Source organism: Patiria miniata, unplaced genomic scaffold, assembly GCF_015706575.1.
Source record: "Patiria miniata isolate m_02_andy unplaced genomic scaffold, ASM1570657v1 HiC_scaffold_2, whole genome shotgun sequence".
Taxonomy (NCBI): Eukaryota; Metazoa; Echinodermata; class Asteroidea; order Valvatida; family Asterinidae; genus Patiria; species Patiria miniata.
In genome coordinates this window covers 8,712,540-8,730,225 of record NW_024037058.1, presented here as the reverse complement: position 1 = coordinate 8,730,225, position 17,686 = coordinate 8,712,540, and the positions used below count along the sequence as shown (strand labels likewise).

At 40.9% G+C, this 17,686-nt stretch overlaps 2 protein-coding genes across 2 annotated transcripts; one reads left to right on the top strand and one right to left on the bottom strand.

Annotated features, from left to right (window-relative positions):
- Positions 1 to 1,253: 1,253 nt before the first annotated feature.
- LOC119726920 lies at positions 1,254 to 1,649 on the bottom strand. The gene has a single exon (XM_038198770.1). It carries the CDS (start codon positions 1,647 to 1,649, stop codon positions 1,254 to 1,256), a length of 396 nt encoding a protein of 131 aa, XP_038054698.1.
- A 5,532-nt stretch (positions 1,650 to 7,181) lies between these two features.
- Positions 7,182 to 17,472, top strand: LOC119726302 (monocarboxylate transporter 13-like). Its single transcript, XM_038197943.1, has 4 exons — positions 7,182 to 7,586; positions 9,811 to 9,951; positions 13,544 to 14,413; positions 15,095 to 17,472. The coding sequence occupies exons 1-4, from the start codon at positions 7,379 to 7,381 to the stop codon at positions 15,220 to 15,222; spliced, it is 1,347 nt and encodes a 448-aa protein (XP_038053871.1). The 5' UTR covers positions 7,182 to 7,378; the 3' UTR covers positions 15,223 to 17,472.
- The last annotated feature ends 214 nt before the right edge of the window (positions 17,473 to 17,686 follow it).

Here is a 17,686-nt window from a genome sequence, read left to right as displayed (position 1 = left end):
CCTTCCCCTTTCTGGTCCCTCCCCTGTTTACACAAGACCCCTTGTGGTTTGCCATCTCCCTTTGTTTCTTTGTTCTCTCATCCACCCTCCCCTGCATCTTTCCACACCTTTCACACCTAATCCTCCTTTTGTGTTTCTTCTTTCAGCCCTGCATGTTTGTGTGCACCCCCATGTTAATGTATGTACCTCTGTCATTTCTGTTTTAGCCTCTGAAGAAGAACTTGCTAAGTTCGCAACGTCAGGCCACATTAATTTTAAGATTTATATATTTCAGGTCCATCCAGTCAGTAAGCAGTTTGCAGCAGTTTTACTTTTTTTCATGTTCTAGTAATGTAGTTGCAATTGTAAAATAATAATCTTTAGGGCTTACTTTCATGGCTGTTCGCAAGTGATTCTTTTAATCTGACCAAACCAAATAAGTGTACATAAATAGTTTACGTATAACGGAAGTGGTACGTTGTAGAAACATAATCACAATCGTACTCCTTACCCTAACTTAACCTTGTATTATGGGCTTCGTGCGCCGACATGGAGGGCGCCCTTTTTACCTAGCAACGACATCCCACGGGCGGGACCATTAGTCTCCATTCAATGGCGGGACCATTGATCTCCATATACCATTGATCTCCATATACCCAGATCAATGCCATATACACAGACTGGATAGGACATCGCGCAGTGTTTGTGCACGGATGCGCGGCCGAACAATGGCGGCGCGTTTACTGTCAGACGGGTAAACGCGCATGGTGCTTTCACTTTGTTTACTTTGGAAAATGGATTATTGAGTGAATTTTTTCTTACAGGAGGGAGTTCAAGCGCTCCTCCAAAACTAGTCTTTAAAAAAAATAACTGAACGATGAAGAGTTACCCTCAATCCAAATGTACTTTCTTTGTCGGTGAGGGGGTACTTGTGAACGGAGCGGATGCCCTCGCCAAAGTGTCAATTGAGGTTTTGCATCACGCGTAATCCATTTAACTTGTTTACGACGGTGAAAATTTGCCTAGAAAATAGGACTTCAAAGTGTCTCCCTATAATATGCATTGTCTCCCTAAGGTTGATGATAACGTGTCTCCCTAATACAGGAAGTACACAAACTGTCTGCAGTTTCTAATGGTAGATCATCTTTAAAAATAAAAAAAGTAGAATTTTGTAAGGTTTATGGTTGAGCTTATTATGTTGAAAAACAAATTCAACATTATTTTATTGGGTTAGACAGCATAGGTCCGTCCCGCCGATCTCCTGTGCCCGTGTCCTATACAGCCTCATTCCACATGCAGTCAATCTGGCTAGGCCGTTCGAGTTGTTCCAAACAAGATGATCTTGGACGGCAAAGGGTCTTCCAGCCGGAAGTTGGCCGTTGACCTCTCTTGGAATTGATGGCGATGCCCAGAACGGTTTTTGCTTGGATGTTGTCAGCCAGGCGAGCGACGTGACCGAAGAAGGCGGTGCGGCGATGTTGGATTTGGTGGATGATGGTTGGCAATCTTGTTCTGTGGAAGACCTCGTTGTTGCTGACGAAGTCGTACCACTGGATGCCTAGGATCGCGCGTTGACACCTTAGGTGAAATGACTCAAGTCTTCTGAGATCAGAATTCAGCAGGGTCCAGGTTTCTGAGCCATAGTCTATAGTTGGACAGGAGTGACGCATGTCTTGTATATACCAAGCTTGGTGGTAAGTTTCAGCCTCTTTAGCCTCCAGATTCTGTGTAGGCTGTTCATATCTGATGAAGGGTCAGCGCAATGTTATACCCAGAAAACTGTCAATAACAAAAAAGTGCTGCAACAAATCGTAGAATTTTTCTTAATAAAAGTTATAATAATTCAATTTTATAATGAATATTATATCAAGTGCAGGGAACCGCCAGAGATTGACGCCTATGGCGTAACATACAAAGTTGGAAAAAAAAACAGATTATGCAACATAACTAATCGACCAAACTAATGACAGTAAAGTTAGTTTGATATTGGTCGTTGGCCACACAAAACCTCTATACATGTAAAGCTAAACTGAAACAAGTAAGTCTTAAGAGCGGATTTGAATTCAAAAGCCGAAGAGATATTGAAAGTATTCGGAGGAGATTTGTACCAATGTTTAAGGCCTACATGTACATGAGAAATAATCCCCCACGAACACTTTGAGTGGAAGACCTGAAGCGTCTGGAGTTTTAGTTAAAACCTCAAGTGCCAGAGCGTAGTAAAATGTATGTTCAAATACATAGTTTCCTTTATTCCGTTGTATAGTTTCCTTTATTGCTATTTAGTTCATGCTTATGTAAGGAATGCCACAAAAACTTAATCATTTAGTAAGCCACAGAAACCAAATCTTTTAGGCAAAGTTAGCCACAGAAACTGTTCAATTTATTATTCAATTAACTAATTTGGCACCCACTAAAATCCCATTGTATTGTATTGTATTGTATTGTGTCTGTAATGTATTGAATTTGTATACATAATATTTGCAGCCAACTTTTATTGTATGCCGGGCCCCAATGGAAACCAGTTTTCAGCTGTTTTGACATACCCCTGGGTAAAGAAATGTTATAAATAAATAAATGTCAGACGTACTTGTGAGTAGACCGGTGTACAGCAACAGCGCCACCATGTGGCGGCTTTGGCAGTCTTCATGTTGCCATCGCCGCTTTGTTGGCCTGCGTTGCTTCGCACAAATCCAGGTGAAATAATGATCTCTTGCTTGAATTGTTAATTTCATCTGATTTATATAATAGAACTTCTTAGGGTATACAGCTTGTATGTGACAACATAAAGTGTGTATAAATGGATAGATTAATGGGTACATTTAGGGCAGGCTGTTTTTTGAATTTCCATTCGATAAATTAATGGACGCCCTCTACTTGCGGTACGTTTATTATGTACATGTGTAAATTTCGGTCTTGATTAACTTTAAGGGAATAGTCGACTTATTTTACATTGCCTTTCTTTTTATGTTGTTTCCTCATGTTGCCATCGCCTACGTTGTTGGCCTGCGTTGCTTCGCACAAATCCAGTGGATGATTAAACAACCTATCGAGATCTGATACCATACGTTGTATGTACGGGTGTATTTGCCTGCAATCGGGGACCCCTATTGTCCCTGTATTGTTTGTACTCAATTTTAGGAAGACGTCCTTCCCATATGTTACATATACGATTAGAGATTCGGAACCTTTGGGAATTGGGAACCCTATTGTCCTCTATTGTTCAACGTCCCCCATTGAATGCAGAAACAAACTCACGCACACACTTAACTTTAACTTCAGTCTTAATAAATCTCTTTAAACCATTGCTATGACGTCACACTATTGTTAAAAGTGTGGATTCGGATCTACGAATCTTTTACACTGGTCACAAAGTGTGGATTCGGAACGACGAATCTTTAGTAAAGTGTGGATTCGGAATAACGAATCCACACTTTGAACATGTCGGACAATTGTTCTCCATAATGAGCATGAATAGGACCGTCTGCGTGAAAATTTGTTTTTCGAAAATTACCAATGCATCTTCACTGTCAGATTTTCCGCTTTCACTGCACTGCAAAATCTACTTATAGTCAGAAAGAAATCGTCGTCTGAACTATATCCATTTTGACGTAAGGAGCCTGTGTGTCGATACACTTAAAACACGTCAGGAAACAATGTTGCAACCTGACGCCACTTCCGCGCTTGTGTACAACGTCTATGGAGAGTCATTTCAAGTATTTCCTAAGAATTTTGGAAACATTTGTCAGTCCCAGATTCATGTCTTATCATCATTTTTGCAACAAATGGCATTTATTGAGATGATGATGAAAAAAGTGGCGTCAGGTTGCAGCATTCTTTCCAATACTTCTGTTGACGCAACGGTTTAAGTCAAAAATACAATCGCAAGTGTGGATTCTTAATTCCCCCCCCCCCCCCCCCCATTTGATTTTACGGAGGCCAAGTGTCCGGTGAAAAAAACGTGTCGACATTTCAGCACGGGTTTGCAAGTGCCCCTTTTTGGTGATGCCCCCCAGTTTCAAACCCGTTCCGCCGCCGCTGCCTAAACCTAACCAGGAGTAACATAATCTTATGTGCGGGTTGTCGAGACATAGGGGTGTTTTTACCAGTGTAGTTGTTTTACTTTAAAGTCATCGGTCGTTATTGTTACACATTGCTTCGTTCGACGCGTCATTATAGATCTGCAAAATGTCTGAGTAAATTAAAGGTATTATCAAAATTAATCAAACTTATACACATTTGCACATAATGTGGCTTTAAGAACGTGCCTTCTAGAACTTTAAGTAGAATATCATTTTAGGTTGTTTGAGATTAGTTCTGTTTGCACGCCTAGTGCAATAACTATGGGGTTTCCCAGTTACTTGAACTTCTGTATCATTTAATTCCATAAAATAATTATATTAATTTCGTCCGAAGATGCCACTGGGTTCCGCTGTAAATCTGGCTTTAAACATTAGGGTATTTTCAATTACAAATTTAAAATTATTCATTGAAGCAGACTGGAATTAATTAGGAATTAACTTGCTTTCATTTCTCTTCGCAAGTTCCAAAAATTAAGATTGTACCTCACTTTCAATTCAATATGGCCGACTCGTGAATAAGGCCCATTAAGTTACACGACACGTACGCGCCCGGCCGCGAATTTTTTCTCCCAAACGACATCCGCATACATGATTGTTAAGCGCCATCTACGATACTTTTATGATACGCACGCAAGTATTTTGCACCGCGAGGTTGCAGGTTTGAATCTCGGTTTTGCACCCGAATTGTTTTCCTTTTCTAACCTGAGGCTTCGGAGGATTATTTTTAAAAGGGAAATAAATTTCGAATTTCATAACGTTCAAATTCACTTTTTTTTCTAATGTTATATTTTCTTCTTATGTTTTTATAAAAGTTATGTCCAAAACGCCATAGCGTACACCAGGATGGATGTCGTTTGGGAGAAAAAAATTGCCGCCCGGCCGGCTGTGGTTGAATTACAAAACACTGCATTCGAATTGACCAATCAAACCAGTAGTTCTGATTTGGGAATGAAATGACGTCACGATTTAGTGTCGACTCTGATTGGCTGGCGCGCGGCTTGCATATATCTGCATATTTGACATATCAGACGTTATGCAGGAGATTTGGCTCCGTGGAAAACAGGTGATACTCAGACTACAAACTCACTGGTTTGACCGAAAGCCTGCTGCTGCTCAATTTTACCATATTCCCGCCCGTACGGTGTTTTTTTTCACCTTTGCGGTGACCGGCAGTAGCGTTTCCCGCACACATGCCCGATTCCCTCCTATAATCGGTCAAGTGATGATTGGTCATTTGATGACTAGTCACATGATGACATCCGTGTGACTTCCTTCGTTAATCTGATTGATTAGCATATTGCGTCCGGCAAAATCGGATCCGGCGCAAGGCTCGTTCCCAGCAGGGTGTCGAGCAGTACGCGCCCACCACTACCTGTTCTCACCCTGGTATTGGATCATTCGCACGTGCAAGGTTTCTGAACACGTATGCAAATGGAGAATAGTTTGGTGCCTGCATATGCGTTACATTAGCGTTTGTTTTTGTGTGCGGTGTCTGGAGAACCGGTAAAAACACCATCAATTCGTCGCGCCGTGAGTTATGAAAACACTATTTTTTTTTAAGTTGAAATGTTACAATCTTCCCGCCAATATGCAGTATCACATTTCATATTTATAAGAGCAAACTTGAAAGAAAAGGAGTATTATTGAGAAGGTGTGGACGTTATATTTGCGATGATCGTGAAAACACGTAATGCACGTTGAATATAACAACACCAACTACACGATATAAATCCATTATTAGCAAATTGCGGTTTCGAATCAGGATAAAGGAAGAAAGTTCCTTTTCAGCAACGGCGGTGGAACGGGTTTGAAACTGGGGGGCATCACCAAAAAGGGGCACTTGCAAAACCGTGCTGAAATGTCGACACGTTTTTTTCACCGGACACTTGGCCTCCGTAAAATCAAATAGTGTGTGTGGGGGGGGGGGGGGGACCATCTTCCAACATAGGGGGCGCTTTTCAAAACCAATGATTATTTGCTAAATATGCATTATGTGCCCATTTTCAGGGCGTATTGTATGGGTTTTGGGACTTGGTTTGCATATTCCTCGTTTATATTAACAATATCTATACCATTATTGGGATGTAGTTACTTCTAAGAAATACTAAGATACTTTAAGGGCATTTTTGTAGTATCTTGAGGGGGCACTTTACTGTTCGAGGGGGCACATTTACGGCCGCAAAAGGGGCACTTGGGAAAATCTGAGGGGGGGGGGGGGCAAATGCCCCCAGCTTCCCCCCCCCCCCCCGGTTCCGCCGCCCCTGCTATTCAGGGCTTACTATTGGAAACGAGGTTGGAAATAAAATAAGCACTGGGGACGAGGCGAAATAGGATGCGAAAAAAACGTTTGATTTCATCCGGTAGGCCGGTCGGCCGGTATGATGTAATAGACCACGGCGAATGCCTTGGATAGATAGGGCTCCCGAACGGGTGATACTCAGACTAGTCGGCCGGCCGGTATGGACGCCGTGTGCCAACAAAGGAGGGCGCGCTTTTACCACTTCTGAGTGCCCCTTGGACGGGACACCGCATGTGTGCACCCATACTGAAATTTGTATCCTTGTGGAGACATTTCTTTGTTCTCGTGTAGTAAAGTTTTCGAGTTTGAAAGTATAGTTTCAAAATGCTCTTATTTTAACCAGAATTAATTTCCTTGGCTGAAATTCGGACTTCATATCCCTTTTCTAAAACTCTTTCATTTGCGACGGATCAACATACCTTGGAAATTCCTAGTTTTTGAGTAAAGTCCATATATCTATTTCGTGATAACCTTGTGGAGATTTGATTTGAACCTTTGACGTCGTGGCACGTTCGCTGCGAAATTCGCCCGAGTTGAAATATGTTCAACTTTTACGAATTCGCAGCGCGAATATTTGCCATGACGTCACAAATTCGTGGTCGCTTTCGCTTTCGCGCTGAGTATGAACCGGGCTTCCAACTTCGATCGTGTTCATTGAAAACAATAGGCACACAATTTAGACTTCACCAAGCGCACCAGGAGAGTTTTGTAACATAGGGTACACCAGCCAAAATGTCACGGGATGCATAAAATTTGCTTGTAATTGGCCTCCCGACGTTTACATCTTTTTTTAGCTTTTGAATATGCTAAGCGCGGTAAAATGAATGGCCTTCACATGGCTTGCTGCTCAAGCGGGCACACACGTTAACTGCACTGGTGCGTGATATTTACTTATGGGACTGAAGGTTTTTAAGAGCGGATCTTCTTGTGTAAAGCCTATTACCAGTGGCATTATCCCTTGGATACTATTCACAGTCAGTTCTCAGTAAAGTCCACTCTGTGTCCCTCCCATCGGGTCAAAATGGACAGGCAGGCCGTACCACCGTCACCTCCTCACCCTTGGCGATGGATGATCATAGTTTCTCGCTTCTTTTGGACCTTCATTTGCCTGGGTAGTTTCAAGTCGCTGGGCGTGCTCCTACCCCATTTTGTGGACAGTTTCTCCACCAGTACGGCAGTGGCTGGTTTGGTCAGCAGTTTCCTACTAGGCTTTGGCCTGCTGAGTTTCGGTAAGTCTATCGGTCGAGGCCATAAGTTTTAAGTGCTTTATAGTTAGTGATTTTCCGAAAATTTAGGAGTCTCAATACTGTGTATGAGATTCCTTAAATGAACCTTAAGGTATGGAAAACATGCAATACAAGAAAATAGACTGACACGTAAAACAACCAGTTTAACAAAAATAATATATCAATTAACTGTGAAGAAACATCTGGCATGTCTGGAACTAGCCCCATAAATGTGGCCAATTTACTGGACTACATCCGTAAATAAAGGCCACACTTCCACCGTGTACAAAAACATGTCGAACTTTGTCAAACTTTGATTTTCACATTAAGCTTAGTTTGTAGTTTATTTTTGCTTTAGAAGCATACTCACCCTCTTTATAGGCTAATCAGAAAGTGCTGCCTTTTTCAGATGTCAAATTTTTGTGAAATTTCATGTTGAAATTTTGATACGCAAACGAGTGCAAACGAATCTGAACATTTCACACACAAAATAGACATCAGAAAAAATGGGTTTTTTTGCTAATCCACGTAAGTGCCGGACATGGATTAGCCTAATACACCTGTCACGCTATTGTATCTGTTGTCATCACATTCCATACATGCCCTTCCATCCAAAGGCGCCCAATTCCAGTTACTCAGGTATGTAACTAAATGCCCCTAGTATGAAACTAGTTAGCAAGGTTCTTAGTAAGGTTTCATGCATAACAATTTAGTTGTCAACTCCATAGTAGACTACTAGGCATTTGAGTATCCTGCTAAGGCCTAGTTGGCTGTTAATCTAGTAAGGTTTTATGGCCCAGACATACAAATGCTGGCACTGCATTTGAGTTCACAGTAAGATCAGTGCGACAAACAAGTGCGTTTGGTATCGTTTCTATTTACAAATTGCTGCTTTGTTACGTTTACTACTACAAAGATGTTTCCCATTTTTCAATAAAAAAGATACGAATATCAATGATTTTAATGACAATGAACTTTGAAGTTGTGTAAGTTCGGTGAAAACCAAGCCAAGTAATATGCAAGGGAATATATGTTTTTCTTCTCGTCATAAAATAAGTCTGTGTTGGTTGGAGTAAGTCACAGTTGCTTTTGGAGGTTTAGATAAAGGGATTTAAAGTGTACACATATTGTTTTCCCTTACAGAAAGTATATTTCTTCTACATAAATAAAGAAAACCGTGACACTTCATTTTCACCCAGAAAAATCAAACTGTCACAATTTTTTTTTAAATTTTGTCCCACAAAGAAATGCAAATTTTAGAAATGTTTTTAATGTTTGGCCTCTCTTGTATGTTTTACGAAAGATTTCAAGTCGTCAATCTCGAAGTGAAAATATGCGTTTTGTTCTCTAACAGTCATGAGAGCAAGTTATATAATACCCAAACAAATTCACCCCAACATAAGAATTCCTTGCTCGCTAATGGCTCAATAGTTCAAGAGAATTATTTACCGATCAAGCATCCTGTGAAATCAGTACGCATATATATGCAGTCATTTTATCGAGGAAAGAGGAGTAACCAGCATTGCCTTGCAAATGTGAGGACCCAAACCATCGCTTTGAGTCGAGAAAACGAAGACACACAAAGTCTTGCACAAAGTGTTCTCAAAACTTTCATCTTAGTTGTTGATTAACCTACTTCAGATTTATTGTAGTTTCCTCGAATCGGCAATTTTGTAAACAAATTTTGCAAATTTTGTCCATTTGTACCTTTACAAATACAGATTTCTTTAGCAAAGTGCCCACTTTGATCAATATAACCCAATAATATTCTAAAGTAAAAAAAAAAACCCTTTTTATGGCAATCATATTTTTTTGTGAATGACATAAAGCCTTGAAAAATATATATATTTTACACCTTGTAAACGGCGAGGCATACAGCACAATCATAAAAAAACGGTCGTGGGTGACGTGGGTGGGTTCGATGGGTCGATTTTCCAGTTGGGGGAGACTGGGGCCGATGATTGTGGGTTTTTTATGTTGGCGTGCCCCGGCTACACTGCAAAAACTGCAGTGTTAAATTTACACCATTGGTATCTATATAGGACCATCTGGTGTTAAATTTTACTGGTGTTGTCCTATATAGATACCGAATATTCAGTTTTTGCAGTGTACGCTGCTGAAAGTACCACATTGCAAGTGTGTGAATTGGTTTTTCTAGTTAATCCTACTGTTTTTTTTCTTAACATGATTCAACTATTCCCCATTTTCTTTTATTCTTGATCTTAAGGTCCCTTCGTTGGTGCCCTGGTGAAGGTATGGGATTCCCGCAAGCTTACTATCGCAGGAGGACTACTAGCTGGTACTACTACAGTGGCTGCGTCCTTTTCTTCGTCCATCACCCAAATGGGGGTGTTGTTTGCTTTGATAAGTATGCATAATTATCTTCATGAAAAAGTTTATCTTAACGAAAACAGTAATACATCATTTGGGCATAATAACATGGTATGATGAGAAGCGTCCGTATTTTTTATAGGCTGATTATGTTCCGTGAAGCAGGGCGAATCATATTACAATCTGCCAACACCGATGCAGCATAAAAATATATCTTTCCCGAGCCAAGTTAAAATGTTGTATTTGTTTTGATATGTCATAAAAGAATCAAGTTTATGTCATTATAAGATTCAAGCCAAGGCCGTATATCCCGGGGTGGGGTGGGGGTGGGGCAGATAAATCCCCCCACTTTTTGACTGGGGGTGACCCATTGGATCACCCCCACCTCATTATTGGAGAAGTGAGAAATAAAATAATGCCGGTTTTAAGGCTATTTTCTAACTTTCCAACAGCCCAAATGTATTAAATAGCACTGAAAAATGGAGAACAGTAGAAATGCTTTAGATGCATCGTTTTGATGGAAGGCTAGGCGTAAGCTCTCAAGTTTGCTTAAAATCCACTACAGTGTATCAAGAACATGTGTCGTGTAGTGTCCAGCCCCGCCCCTCCCTCCCCCTCCCTCCCCCTCCCTCCCCCTTCCTCCCCCTCCCTCCCTTCCCCCTTCCCCCTTCGAATTTCGACGGCCGGGCAATGCAAGGATTGTTTGGCAACTTCCCTCCCCGGCCTCGCGTCTTTTTGAAGGCGGTTTTAAGACGGTTCAGACGTCGATACAGTAAAGTCTTTATTTTGCGCCCCCGCCCGCTCAACAGGGACTAAAAAGCTGGATGCTCTAATGTCCCCACTCGTCCACACGGATTTACGCCACTGGTGGGAGCGAGGTCGTCTGCGGAAACGTAGCTGCAAGATTTGGCATTTGTCAAGTTCTAACACTTTTGACGTTATAAGTAAATGTAGATTGAAAGCTTGAGTTTTATTTGCAGCTACCCAAAAAGTAACTGACGAAATTATTGTTGAAAAGCGTACTTGGTTTTTAAATAGTAATGGTAAAATGCTGTCATTTTGAAAAAACAAGAAAGGAAGGTCATTTCCAATAATGCGTCTAAATACGCATTTTTTTAATAGAAATATCCGTTATAGTAGTTCGTTTTTAATGCAACAAAACCGTGAATGGGAGGGCGTAAGCGTTGACATGACGCACACGCGCGCAGTTACAAGATTCATCGGTTCAGTGCGTGACATTGCGAAGGTGCAATTGGCTGAATGAGAACCACTGATCTCTATATAAAGACTGGATAGCTAATAAAGAGCCGCACAATGTACGAATTTGACGCCATATTGGTGAGACCGGCTGGTGATCTACAAAGGACAAGTTGCCGTCTTTATAGACAGCATGATTTCTTTTGTAACGTCGCGGCTCACTTGACTTATATTTTGGCCACCACCACTGACCAACTGACCAAGGTTTACTACAATTTTTCTAACGTAGTGGTTACTTTTATAATGCCGCAAATCACTTTTTCGGCGTTTTTGAAAAAATAATCACTACGGAAATGTGTTCCTTTTAGAACATCATAATATGTGTACGTGACCAAAATGCGCGTCAACTGTTGATACAACGCGCGCGTATTTACGCGTAGAACGTTCGTATTATGCGCGGCCATCTTCGTGAGACCGGCGGCGAATTGGTCAATATGCAAAGTCTACTGTGTGAATGTTGTATGCATATCCGCTATCCAGTCTTTATATAGAGATCAGTGATGAGAACGTGTCTCGGACGCTGATCTCGGTCGCAATTTAAAACATGACTCGGCAAGTTTCGAATTGAAATCGAGATCCTAGAATATTGTTTTCTCAGAATATACAGCAAACACTGAGCTAAGATTTATCAGGTTAGTTGTTAAGCACCCATCTTTAGATTCTGAGCACTTGTGTTGCTTCAAACGAAAAAAATGCACAAATGACAAATAATATACATGTACTCTACCTTTAAGTTAAAAATAACCTTCCTTTAAAACATTTGATTCCGTACTTTGGGGGAAGGTATATTTTTCTGCAAATGGTGACGCTATACCAGACGTCTTGTTGTCTGCTATCAGTATAATCGTTCGTTAATTAATGCGACATAACGTTGCACATTCAACAGGTGGTTTGCTTGACTTTCCGCTAGCGGTAATCTTTTGATACTTTAGTAAAAGGTCTGATTTTAATTTACCGATTTGTTGTGCTATTTTTGTCAATCAATAAACATTATGCAACCCGCAGTGCTGTTGAAACTTAATTTGATATGCCCTGTTAACTGTTGCAGTTGTCCTACTAATCAGCCACAATCAGTTCTTACAATAAGCTTGTCGAATTTTGTCAAACCTTTTCGAGGGTGATTTACGGGTGCATGGGACTGTAAACATCTTGAATGATGAATTCAATATTAAAGGGAGTTCTTTGAGTATGAAAGTCCCAGATTTTTTTTCAGGGTTGGGGGCCGGAGAGGGTGGCTGAAGTTGTTGGATTCAGGATATACTGGGACCAAATAGGCCTGAAATAATGAATCGCGTTTTGCTATAGATGCGTCATTATACGGAGCTTAAGGAAATTCGGCATTTTTCAATAACACGTACTTATTAACATTTGCAGACGGAAGTAACAACCACGACAACCACCGCCCTAAATTTAAATCAGCCCCTGCTCTGTTATGATGTTTCTTGATGCTAAACATGACATCCGGTTTGTGGCCAAACTGTTATTATGGAGTTGCATTTAAGGTTCATAATTTTTCGATACATTGATTTCCCAAATTAATATATCGGAAACAGTTAATTAGCCAGCTGCACGCGCTGTGTAGACCTATAGGCATACACAGTGCGTGCAGCTGGCTAATTGTTTCTTATATATTAATTAATTATGTCTGCGCCGAACAGACTGTATTACTTGCTCAGGAGAGGATCGTCTTCAAAATAATTTGTGATCATATTATTTGAAAAATAAGTGATTTATGGTAATTTTAGTTGAGTCCCGAGTCGCGCAGGTCGAGTCCAAGTCCGGGTCCGCAGGTTCGAGTCCGAGTCCTAGTCCGAGTCCGATTCGTATGTCATCGCGACTCGAGTTCTAGCCGGGGTCACGGAAACTGGGACTCGATTCGGACTCGAGTCAAACCAGACAAACAGGGGCTTTCAAATATAATGTCATCACTTCAAAAAAGGACTGCTACCGTTACTCTCTTTACCCAAAGACAATCCCAGAATGAAACCTCCTTGATCTTGACACAAGAAGTGCACCGGACGTCAATACATTCAAAATTAGGATAGATGCCATCAACATAAAAAAAGTCATCGCTATAAGCTCATCCCATAATCTAATTTGAGACTTTTGACCCGACCAACGTATGCGACAACCAGAAGATGGTGTTTGTACGTGGACGAGCAGATACAGAGTCCGAGTCATGAGTCATACAAGTTTGCCAAAAGGCTTCCCGTTATTTCATGAAATCTAACGAAGCATTTGATAGAGCAGAAAGTAATGCTCATCAGGACCTCCAAGCGTAAGTGTACTTTGAAAATGCGCTCAGTGAATGTAATACCGATTTTATCCATAATTGGCTTAATGGACGGATTTTCTTTTTGCCCTGTTTTCAGGTATCGGCTTGGCTTTCATACAAGTATCATCAGTCAAACCTCTGATGGACTATTTTCCAGAGAGCTTCGCCACCGCCAATGGCGTATCTCTGTGCGGAGGGACGATAGGCATGATGGTGATCCCCCCGTTGGTGGAATACCTGGTTGAAGAGTATGGATGGAGAACCGCCTTTGCACTTTTGGGTGCATTTTCATTCAACTACGTGGTGTGTGGGGCTTTACTCAGACCTCTACATCCTATGCGAACAAACTACAGTCGGTTGCCGGGCCAGACGTATGATGCTGACGCTGCTACCCCAGAGCTCAGAAACCAATTTGACGACCGCCTGCTGCCAGATAGGAAGAAGAGTCGCGTGAATTTCAAAAAAGTGTTCTCAATTATTCTGGAAGTTATCCGCGAGCGGTTCGACACTCGGGCCCTAGCTGACCCTATATTCATCATTTACCAAGTAGCCTGTGTATTGAATGGCATGCTTTACAGCATGTGGCATCTGTTCCTCATTCCCCAAGGCCTGGAGCTAGGCTTCGGCGACGAGCCATCGGCGTTCTTGGCCACTTACGGCGGCCTGGGTGCTCTTATCGGACGACTCGGACACGGGTTTTTGGTAGACTGTGGCCTCATCAAAGCTTCTTCTCTCCTCGCCTTGTCGTCTTTGGTCTTTTCGGTGTGCTGCGGCCTCAATCCTCTGGCTACATCATCATACGTGGCCATAGCGGTACTTGCCACGGTTTCAGGGATCGCTATCGGGGCCATATACCCGCTGTGTTTTGTCGTGATGCGGGAAATCACTGGAGACCAGCAAACCTCGGCCTACAGCTGGCTGTTCTTGTCCCATGGTGGAGGGCAGCTTCTAGGTGGTTTCTTCGGCGGTGAGTGCATAGTCATGAAAGAGGTGTTGTGAACAGGCGTGTTTTGCTGATCCAAAGGGACCAGCCCAACGTCATCTTTGTCTGACTTGCTGACAGACTCACTAACTGACTGACTGTCACTTGAGATCCGGGCAGTTATGTCATATAGGAGTACCCCGTGACGACAATAAATCGGCTAAACCATCGTTAGACAAGATGCATGATAGACTTTTAGTAAACAGTCATTCTGAATAAATCGAATCGAATGGGTCAAGCTTTTTTCTGTTGAATTAATTTAATGGAAGAAATCGAAACGATCTTGTTGTGGAGCGCTGTGTTTCAATAGTTACGGTGTTCGACTCATGTGCCGCGGTGCGTGGGTTCGAACCCTGACGGGGAACATGGCACTTGTGTTCTTGGGCAAGACACTTTACTACAATTGCCTGTCTCCATCCAGAAGTGTAAATGGGTACCTGTGAAGGTAGAGACAAGAATGCGCTGGTCTCGAGTTGCTGCCAAAACTGTTCCCATGGCCTGTTAAACACGCTAAATAATTGTGAATAATTTGGTATAAGGCGCTATTATTATGCACGACATTATTATAGTAACAAGCATATCAAATTTGATGAATGATTGTGAATTCATTTGATCGTTGAACAATTTTGTTGAACATTGTTGACGGTTGAACAATTTTGTTTACAGGTTGGATCCACGATGTCATGGGAGCGTACGAGTTCGCCTTCTTGGGCATGGGAGCTCTTGCTGTCGTCATGGTCGCCATGTTGGTTTTGACTCGATGCCTCATGCATTTCTGTGGACCACGTGACTGAGGTGCGCAGGTGCGCACAAATTACTGCCGTTTGGAGACCACGTGAATCATTTCAGTTTGACTCCTGATCCTCCAAGAGTCTGGTTCCTTCCTGAACTCTTCAAACTCACGGGTCCGATTTGACCCAGAATCAGGCTTCTATTTGGCCTTACACTTTTCCGGGTCAAAATGGCACTACTCTGACTCATTTACCTGGTTATTTTGACCGTGAAAAGTGTCAATTTGATCCGGAAAAGTGTCAGGCCAAAATATACAACCCGGATTCTGGGTCAAATCTAACATGCATTTGTTTTTTTAGAGTGTTTGCGCTCATACCCAGCTCAAGAATAAACATGAAACTACGTGTGTTAACAACTTCTAGAAAAAAATTGTTATGTTAATATCAGTGAAATTTTCTAGAGAGTAAGATATTTTTCATCATTGACCCAGTATAATATATATTGCGACATAACCTGCGTGACTATACAATCTCATTACCACGGATCAGTTCATGCAGAAATCCAAACAAGACAAAGTACATGTAGTTGGTTTATTACATAAGACTCCGGGTATGAATTTACATTTACTGAAAATGTTTCCACTGTGCTTCGGAAAAAAAACAGCGAATCTGAGTTTACAAACTGCTACTTGCTAGGTTCCTGTGAAACTGATGAAACTGATTGTGAAAATGACAAAGCTCATACCCAACATCATGAATGTTTTTTAAAGAATTTTCATTCAATCCCAATCCTATATTTACTTACAAAATAATTGCCGTATTGTACCATAGGGAGACATTCCCATAGGGTTGTGCACAAAAGTATTCAAACTTTCATGACCCCTCACCCCAATTTATAAACTTTATCCTATCCTCGCGAAATTTGATAGATTCATGTTTTTGACCACGAGCAATCAATCCAGCATATTTGCCTCTAAATAGAACTTAAAGCCTTAGAGAAACATCCAAAATGTCTCCATAATGTCAAATGTCTCCCTGAGGTATAACTAATGGTGATAAAGTGTCTTGCTAAAGGTACAATTAGTAGAAAATTATACTCTTTTGCAGTATATCTGACATGATTGACATGGGGAAGAAAGAACATTTTGTGGCATGTTCTGACAAAATTCAGATACCTCTAGGCAAATGGAGATGTGACTTTAAATCGATGTGGTCAATTTTTGTTTTAAGATTTTTTAGATGTTAGAAAATTTGAGATCCAAAATATGTTTCAAAAATTTACTGTAGGAAGATTCAAGCCTTAGTTTGTATTCTTAAGATGATTTTTGGACGTTTTGTAGTTGGTGTATCAGGTCAAAAAATACACAATCCAAAACTGTAAAAAGGCAGTTTCTCTTTTCATCACCTTTCATCGCATACCGGTACTTCAAATCGTCGTAATTTGGCAAAGGCAAGTTTTATTTCTTCAAAAGTTTAGTCTGAACAATATGTTTCTTTTGCACATGACGAATCTTTTCACAATACCACAAACCAAGACAATCAACTAACATGGCATGGAAAGTCCATTTCGCTAAAAAAAGGAATAATTTGCAATGAGTTTCGCTGTGAGTTTTGCAAATTTATGGAATACTTTGCATGAATAACTGAAATCATTATATTCTCACGGAATTTCACCGTGTTTTTCCCCAATAGGGTTTTCGCCCATCCCGTAATCAGTTATTTAGTACCTTATACTGGAATGTTTAGAAATGAACTATGGGTACTTAAGTTTATATGTATCAAGATTTCAATTAAAGTACTTGTAGTTGTAAATATTGAGGGCTGTAGTCTGTTTTACAAGTTCACCTTTTCCTTGTAAATTGTACTTTGCTTAACGTTATTCGATAATTTGTAATGTATGCAGGGCCCCAATGGAAACGTAACTTTTAAACTGTTTGGGCAAACACCGGGTAAAGAGGTACTGAATAATAATTAAATGGGAAATCTTCAGAGCCTGTTAATCGTCAAGTTGCCCAGATATCCTATATTGATAGAACACGTCACATTTTCTAGGAGGAGAAACGTGAGTCTTTCAAATAATAACCCCGTGAATGAGGAGTTTGTCGACACGAACACAGACTGTTCGCAGATAATCTTGATCATTTTAAGAAATCAAAATGATGATGATCTTGATTTAATTTCTAATTGCCTACGGGTATGATAGTGATATAAAGAGAACACGTTAAAACAACACAGTGTTCCGCTAAGTTTGATAAATTACATCATTATGGAATTAGGGGAATCACTTGGGATGGGTAAGTGACAGTGGAAAATATGTTGTGAGATCCGATGTTTTATTCCTCAAGTTTTAATCAGTACTGTACTTTTCCTGGCTTATGGTAGGTTCCTTACAGCTCTTTTAATTGATTTCTTTGTAGTATTTGTCATGGTGGAAACAAGAGAAACGTTGGCAACTGTAAACTTTCGGAGTGGGTTAACGTGTGCACTTAAAATAGTATGAGATGACACAAGATTTTGTTCGGTTCAG

Excerpts from the sequence above, each read along its gene's own strand:
- LOC119726920 (XM_038198770.1), bottom strand. The coding sequence starts at position 1,649 with ATGCGTCACTCCTGTCCAACTATAGACTATGGCTCAGAAACCTGGACC.
- LOC119726302 (XM_038197943.1), top strand. The coding sequence starts at position 7,379 with ATGGACAGGCAGGCCGTACCACCGTCACCTCCTCACCCTTGGCGATGG. Across the intron at positions 9,952-13,543 it reads GGTGTTGTTTGCTTTGATAA|GTATCGGCTTGGCTTTCATA; the intron begins GTATGCATAATT and ends CCCTGTTTTCAG. Across the intron at positions 14,414-15,094 it reads TCTAGGTGGTTTCTTCGGCG|GTTGGATCCACGATGTCATG; the intron begins GTGAGTGCATAG and ends TTTTGTTTACAG.